The 7,944-nt window shown below is 40.7% G+C and overlaps 1 protein-coding gene across 1 annotated transcript; it reads left to right on the top strand.

The window, feature by feature from the left end:
* The first annotated feature begins 2,534 nt into the window (after nucleotides 1-2,534).
* Nucleotides 2,535-6,063, top strand: LOC135101837 (pro-resilin-like). Its single transcript, XM_064006125.1, has 3 exons — nucleotides 2,535-2,577; nucleotides 3,525-3,775; nucleotides 5,691-6,063. Exons 1-3 carry the CDS (start codon nucleotides 2,572-2,574, stop codon nucleotides 5,959-5,961), a joined length of 528 nt encoding a protein of 175 aa, XP_063862195.1. The 5' UTR covers nucleotides 2,535-2,571; the 3' UTR covers nucleotides 5,962-6,063.
* Nucleotides 6,064-7,944: the final 1,881 nt, after the last annotated feature.

Raw genomic sequence — 7,944 nt, 5'->3', positions numbered from 1 at the left:
CAAGATAAGCAAAAAGAAAGCTATCCGTGTGTACAATGGGGAAAATGATAAATAGATAGGATAGAAAAAGAAAAGATGCAACAGGTAAGCTACAAATCCTCTCTCTCTCTCTCTCTCTCTCTCTCTCTCTCTCTCTCTCTTACGTGTTGTGTATGATGAAATGTGACACAAAGGAAAGGAAAGGAGATATAAAAGGTCGGAAAGAGAATAAAAAGGCAAGAAAAAGCGGAACACAGAAACACACACATACACACACACACACACACACACACACACACACACACACACACACACACACACACACACACACACACGCACGCACGTAGAGTACCTGAACAGGAAAAAAAAAAACTGAAAGAAAAAGAAAGATAAATAAAATAAAATGAAATATAAAAGAAAATGCCAAAAATCAACATTATTTTTAATACCTCTTAAATTATTTACTTTACTGTCATGGAGAATAAAAATAAGTAAGACTGAAATAGAAAGAAGGAATAAAAAAATGAAAGGAAAAGGGAATGAAAATAAAATCAGAAGAAATAAAAAGAAATAAGATGAAAATTAAAGAAGAATGGTGTAATTTTTTAGTATCAGTGAATGTCTGAGTGTCCGTGGCCTAATTACACCTTCACCTGCTCACCTGTGTCGGTCCCTCACCTGAGCTCACCTGGTAATGAGAGGTGATGAATAAAACATACCCGCGTTAACCTTGCTTATCATTCCTTTCCTTCTCTCTCCCCCCTTCTTTCTCCTCCATCCTTTTCTCTCTCCTTCTCTCCCCTCCTTCACAAGCAATCACTTCTCTATTTCACTTAATTTCACTTCACGCGATTTTCCTTGATTTACCAGTGCAGATGGACACACACACACACACACACACACACACACACACACACACACACACACATGGAAACCCAAATGAAAACCCCAAGCGCTTTTGCAAGAGTCTGTTAAACTATCATTAGCCTTGTTGAATCATCATTAGAATCATAAAAATACCATTGAAAACCCAGAAAACCTCCACAAAAATCTGTTCAACTATCACTAGCCTTCTTAAGCTATCACTAGATCAATGGAAAAAACCCTAGAAAAGTCCAGTAACCTCCATTAGAGCCTGTTCAACCCTAAATAGCCTTGTTAAGCTATCAATAGAATCAAATGAACACCCCCGAAAACTCTAATAACCTCCATAGAAATCTGTTAAACTATGACTAGCCTTGTTAAGCTATCACTAGAATCATGTAAACACATTTGAAAACTCAAATATTCTCCATGAGGATATTTGAGTTCAAACTATCATTATCCTTCAACTATCATTATCCTTCTTAAAATGTCGCTAGAGTCACTGAAGTATCCTTGAAAACTATAATAATCTTCATAAAAGTCTGTTAAACTGTCAACAGAATCATGAAAACACCATCGAAAACTCCAATAACCATCGTCTTAGGAGTTTCTTAAAAAAAGGCGAGATACAAACACTTGAAGCTATCAAGAATACAGTCCACAGTATCATCATCAAGCAGTTCCCACCAGTAATTATCAGACTCTTACCTCTTTCTTCCCGATGTCACATACGCCCTCTCTCTCCCATGTCACGTCTTCTTTCTTGGAAGTTTTCTTCTAATCTATTTCCTTCGTAACCCAAGAGATGAAACATGAAAGAAGAAGGAAGAAGATACGAGAACAAGAATGGAAGAGGAAAAAAAAATAATAGGAAGGAAGAATGGTAGAAGGAAGAACACGCGACAACAATAATTAAAGAAGGGGAAAAAATTAAACAGGGTGAAAGGCGAGAGGAGAGGGAAGAATATGCAACAACAAGAATAGAAGAAGGGAAAAAAATAAAGAGGAGGAAAAGTAGGAGAAAGATGTGACAACAAGAATGGAAGGAAGAAAAAAATATAATAGAGCGAGAAAGGAAAAAGAAAAAAAATATGCGACGACGAGAATATAAGAAAGAAAAAGTGGAAGAAGAAAAAAATGTACATAGAAGCAAGAAATGAAGGAGTCTAATCAACTATCACTAGCCTTGTTAAACTATCACTAAAATAGAATCATGAAAAGAGAACCCTGAAAACCTAAACAAATTCCCCACGAGTCTGTTCAACCATCACTCGCCTTACCAAACTGTCAACAGAATAATCAAGACACCCTAAACATGAATGCAGGTAACAAACACAAAAAGAACCACAGCTCAACAAAAAAAAAAAAAAATATCTTACATTCTCGCGTCATCGCTTAACACACTTCTGAAGCAGACGAGGGGAAGAGAAACCCTCCTTGGTCCACTTTTGGGGCTCGTGGTGACCTCCTTCGGTACCCTTCGACCCTAGGGCACCCCAGGCCACCCCAGGGCACCGGCAGGGGCGCGGGCACATCTTTACTGCCTTGTCACGACGCAACCAACCTTGAGATGGCACCAAGACAACCCCTTCCTTCCTCTCTCCACCTCTCCTCGACCTCCAGACTGCTTGCGGAGGGACTACATATATCAGTCAAGCGGGCAGGAATCAGCACAGTTCCTCCCGCCTCAGTCAAGCAGTCGAGTCAAGGAAGCAGCGTTTGGGCGTCATGAAGGTAAAGAATGATGTACGACTTGATATGTGAGACAGGTTTCCATGATTTTATTTAGCTCTTTTTCTGTTTGTATTAGATTATCAGCCTGTTTCTGTCTCTATCTCTGTTGGTCTATCTGTGTCTCTCTCTCTCTCTCTCTCTCTCTCTCTCTCTCTCTCTCTCTCTCTCTCTCTCTCTCTCTCTCTCTCTCTCTCTCTCTCTTTCTCTCTCTCTCTCTCTCTCTCTCTCTCTCTCTCTCTCTCTCTCTCTCTCTCTCTCTCTCTCTCTCTCTCTCTCTCTCTCTCTCTCTCTCTCTCTCTCTCTCTCTCTCTCTCTCTCTCTCTCTCTCTCTCTCTCTCTCTCTCTCTCTCTCTCTCTCTCTCTCTCTCTCTCTCTCTCTCTCTCTCTCTCTCTCTCTCTCTCTCTCTCTCTCTCTCTCTCTCTCTCTCTCTCTCTCTCTCTCTCTCTCTCTCTCTCTCTCTCTCTCTCTCTCTCTCTCTCCGTGTGTGTGTGTGTGTGTGTGTGTGTGTGTGTGTGTGTGTGAGTGCATCAAACTAATATTCTTCTTCTTCTCTTTTCCATACTTCCGTTGTTTTCCCAATGATGGAATGCGTGTTAAACATTCTTACTTCGTTCTTCTTTCAAACTTTCATTCTCCTTCTAACGACGGAATGCGCACCAAGCTAACATACCTCTTTTCTTTTTTTTCCATAATTTCCTCTGCCATATTCCACCCCTTTCCTACCGACGGGCATTACATCAAACTCTAACATTATCCTCCCTTCTTCTTTCATATTTTTATTTCTTTCTCAATGACGGGATGTACTCCACCAAATTCTGATAGTCTTCTTTTCTTTTTTTCACACCTTCAGTCATTTCCGAAGGATGAACTATGCATTGAATTCTAACATTCTTCCTCTGTTCTCCTTTCAATGTGCTCTAAATTCCAACACCTTCCCCTCCTTCAGACAATAGTCGCAGTCCTAAGTGTGGTGGTGGCGACGGCGGAGGCGGCATCCCTCCCTGCCCCCGACTCCGGCTATGCGTACAACGGTCCGGCAAGCGGCGGTGGTGGTGGCTCCGGTGGTGGTGGTTCCGGTGGTTCTGATGGCTTCAGCGGCCCGGCTCAATACAACTTCCAGTACGATGTTGACGACCAGCCTTCAGGGAACTTTTTTGGGCACCAGGAGCAGCGGGACGGTGACAGGACGGAAGGGAGGTGGGTGTTAGGGAGGAAAGAAAGGTGATTGTGTCTTAAACGCTTCCTGTTTCATCCATAGGCAAGGAAAGCGAGGTTTCAGTTTTCTTTCTCTTCATATTGTCTGTGTACCTGCGTCTTTTGTTCCCCAAGTGCAAAGGACGCGAGGTTTAATTTTTCTTTCTCTCGTAAACTCTTCTTTTTTTTTCGTTCTTAGGCAAAGAAGCGAGGTTTAAATTTTCCTTTCTCCTCATTTTGTCTCGTGAACGTTTCCTTTTTCGTCCCCCATTGCAAAAAACACGAGTCTATATTTTTTTTCTTCCTCGTTTTCTGTCTCTTGTGAATGCTTCGTCATTTGTCTCCAGACAAAAACCACGAGGTTTCAATTTTCTTTCTCTCTGTCTTCTATCTCTCGTGAACGTTGCTTCTTCCGTCCTCCAAAGTATCGCAAAGAACACGAGGCTTCATTTAAAGATACTAGCTTTCATTATCTATATTTCTGTTTACTGCAGTGTGGAGAGGTGTGAACAAAGCAGGCTCCTGCGCTTCCACGGAAGTTATAGTATTTCTAAGCTTAAGAACCTTCTTTGAATAAGAAAGGACTAGAAATACAACACATAACAACATAAGAGCATAAGAAAAGCTGCAAGAAACCTCCAGGCCTACACGTGGCATTTCCGTATAAAACATGCCTATCTACTTCCACCTTTCATCCTTATCCATAAATTTATTATTTTTTTTTTTTAAAGCTCCCTATTGACTAACAACCTGGATAGCTGAGCCAACACGTTCCTTCCAGTGTGTCGCTACCCTCGCCCTTTGAACCTTTGAGATCCTCAACCCGAATTACCCCCTACCATTTTTTTTTTTTTTACGCCTATCTCCTGCATGTAGCGCTCCCCTCACACTATTCATCCGTTACGGGTGACAGGGATGAATGGAGAGCAATATTATTGTGAAGGCTTAGAATGGAGATGCAGCCTCGACAGTCTCCACGGGGGCTCCTCTGCAACTCACCCCATCAGTGACTCAGATCAGAGGTGGAGAAGGGATGAGTCTATCACGCTGTCTGGCCCTTGTGTGGAAACTGAAAGGCTGCATGTCTCATTTTCTTGCATTGTGGCTTAGTAAGAATCACTCTTTTCTTCTACGGGTGATACGAGTATGAACAAAACTCTATAGGTCTGTAATCAGGATAAGGAAAAAAGAACGGGTGCACGCTTAATAAAGTAGACTGAAACAAAAGTTGTTTCCCAAATGGAAGGAAGACACTCAGTAATCAGGTTGTCAGTGCTGAGTCAATAAGGAGTACGAGTAATGGGGCAGCAAGACGAGGTGTGGGCCGGCGGATGGAGCAAGAACACATTACTGTCTCGCTTGCTACATAATATTAATTTTCTTCTCGTTTTTTCCTGCTCCTCATCATAAACAGGTTGCCATCTCTTCTAGCACCGTGATGATGATGATGATGATGATGATGAGGATGATGATAATGATGATGATGATGATGCAAGGCGTGTTTTTGTCTCTTATTTCTCTTTTTATTTTTTTCGGATCCGAGAGTTGTTATCGTGTTATCTTGGGCGCTTAGTCTCTCTCTCTCTCTCTCTCTCTCTTCCTTCCCCTCTTCTTCCTCCTCCTCCTCCTCCTCCTCGTCCTCCTTCTCCTCCATCACTTCTTTTCTACTTCTACTTCTTTTCGTCATCCTCTTCTTTCTCCTCCGTCACTATCTCCTCCTGTCCCTCTCGCTCATCGTTAAACACCAATAGTCCTCCTTTTTTTTATCCCTCTCTCTCACCTTCTCCCCAACACCCTCACTTCTCCACCACCTCCTCCTCCGTCAGCTACTACATCAGGCCCAACTATAACCCTCCAATACATTCCTCCACTACCAATACTACCACTTATCACCCCCTTTTCCCCCTCCTTCCACCAGCTACTACGTCAGGCTGCCGGACACGCGCCTCATGAGGGTGGAGTACTACGTAGATGACACAGGCTACCACCCCACCGTCACTTTCGAGGGCGAGGCTCAGTTCCCTGACGGCCTTGCCCCTGGTGCTGGTCCCGGTGGTGTTCCTGATCAGTCTTACTCCCAGCCGGCCCCAGGTACAGCGCCAGGTCAATCTTACTCCCAGCCCGGATCCGGTACAGGTCCAGCTCCCGCCCCTGCACCGTCCCAGCTCTACACAGCCCCAGGGAAGTAAAGGTGGTGTGATGCTGGTTCTTCTACATCGTCGCCGTCAGGATTTTGTTTTTAACTGACTGTAGCTATGCATGGATTTTTTTTTCTTTTTGTCTATGATGTATGTTGTATGTATGTTATGTATGTATGTATGTATGTATGTATGTATGTATGTATGTATGTATGTATGTTATGTATGTATGTTGTCTATGTTGTTCGTTTGTCTGTATGAATGTCCTAACATTGACTTAAAAAGGTAACAGCAATAACAAGAACAATAACAACAACGACAACGATGATAACAACTCCTCTTGCTCTTTGTCCTCCTCTTCCTCCTTCTCTTTTTCTCCTCTTTTCTTCTTCTTCCTCTCCTCTTCTTCCTACAACAATTGATTCTACTGGTATTCTTATAAATATCAATTCCCGATATAATTGTAATACGTAAAGCAATCCGAAAGAATGTTGCAAATGCTCTAAGTATTTATAAGTGCGATCAACGTATAGGAATGTTAGTAGTAGTGAGACTATTATAGAATCATATATGAGCATTATCGTTATGTATTTAAGTACGAACAGACTTGTCTATTATTATTATTATTATTATTATTATTATTATTATTATTATTATTATTATTATTGTTGTTGTTGTTGTTGTTGTTGTTCTTATCATTATTATCATTATTATTTGTAAATAAATTAACTTGCATTGATATAACGTATTATCACTGCCATTTATGCCATTGATAGTCAACTTGGGAGAATGGTGCAACTCCAGGGTGCATGAATGTTTTCAAAGGGTACCTGGAAATAATGGAAGGGTACACATGATATGGGCAGTGTGTGCACAGTGCGAAAAGGTAATTAAGGAAGAAAATGTATGTGTCATGTAAGAAATTAATTTAAACTGTGTGTGTGTGTGTGTGTGTGTGTGTGTGTGTGTGTGTGTGTGTGTGTGTGTGTGTACTACCAGATAAATCCTCTAAAAATATCCTTTTTCAAATCATATGTTCTGTTATGCTGCAGTGTTGTACTGAGTTATTACATCTAGAATGATGTGCAAGTAAAAAATACATAAAGTAAGTAATTGCTTGTTGGTAAATAAACAGTTTGTCCTTTTTGTTTATTTATAAAAAAAAATAACAATCCATCAATACAAATGTGGCATAGCTATATATATATATATATATATATATATATATATATATATATATATATATATATATATATATATATATATATATATATATATATATATATATATATATATATTATTTATGTTTTTAAGTGAAACTAACGGCCTGTCCACATTAGGATACTGTTTCTGAAATGTTTTGAGTCTCAAATATTTACAAACTGTTATCGCGATAACATCCACTTATGACTACTACTACTACTACTACTACTACTACTACTACTACTACTACTACTACTACTACAACTGCTGCTGCTGCTGCTGCTGCTGCTAATACTAGAGAGAGAGAGAGAGAGAGAGAGAGAGAGAGAGAGAGAGAGAGAGAGAGAGAGAGAGAGAGAGAGAGAGAGAGAGAGAGAGAGAGAGAGAGAGAGAGAGAGTAATCTGATAATCTGATGCTGTGTTTATAAATTCATCATCTTCACACGATCATCACCTATTTCACACTGAATGGGATTGGTTTTAATGTCTCCAGAATGTTAAAATAACACCTCTGATTTAGCAGGCAAGTCTTAATTAAACAGCTTAGTGAACTAAACGACAGAATACGTTTAAAAAGTTCTCAGGAAACATTTGAGACGCCCTTCTCTTCGAGTAATGTTATGGAATGAAATCACAAACAGGTTCCGTGCTATACTGGCTAAAACGCCTGGCTATGAATCCACTTACCCCGGTTCGAATGTAAGTTATGACAGACAAATGGCACACACTCACCCAGGTGTTCATCCTTCCTTCGGAATGATCAGTAAATCAGTATCTGAGGAAACCTTGGTAAGATAAACTGGGAATCAGGATGCCCGTGGCCCTGCGTCC

This window comes from Scylla paramamosain, chromosome 7 (assembly GCF_035594125.1).
Source record: "Scylla paramamosain isolate STU-SP2022 chromosome 7, ASM3559412v1, whole genome shotgun sequence".
Taxonomy (NCBI): Eukaryota; Metazoa; Arthropoda; class Malacostraca; order Decapoda; family Portunidae; genus Scylla; species Scylla paramamosain.
This window is presented reverse-complemented; position numbering and strand designations above follow the sequence as displayed.

What these genes read in the sequence shown, in the direction of transcription:
- LOC135101837 (XM_064006125.1), top strand. An exon ending in GGTGACAGGACGGAAGGGAG is followed by an intron (nt 3,776 to 5,690) that starts GTGGGTGTTAGG and finishes TCCTTCCACCAG; the next exon opens with CTACTACGTCAGGCTGCCGG.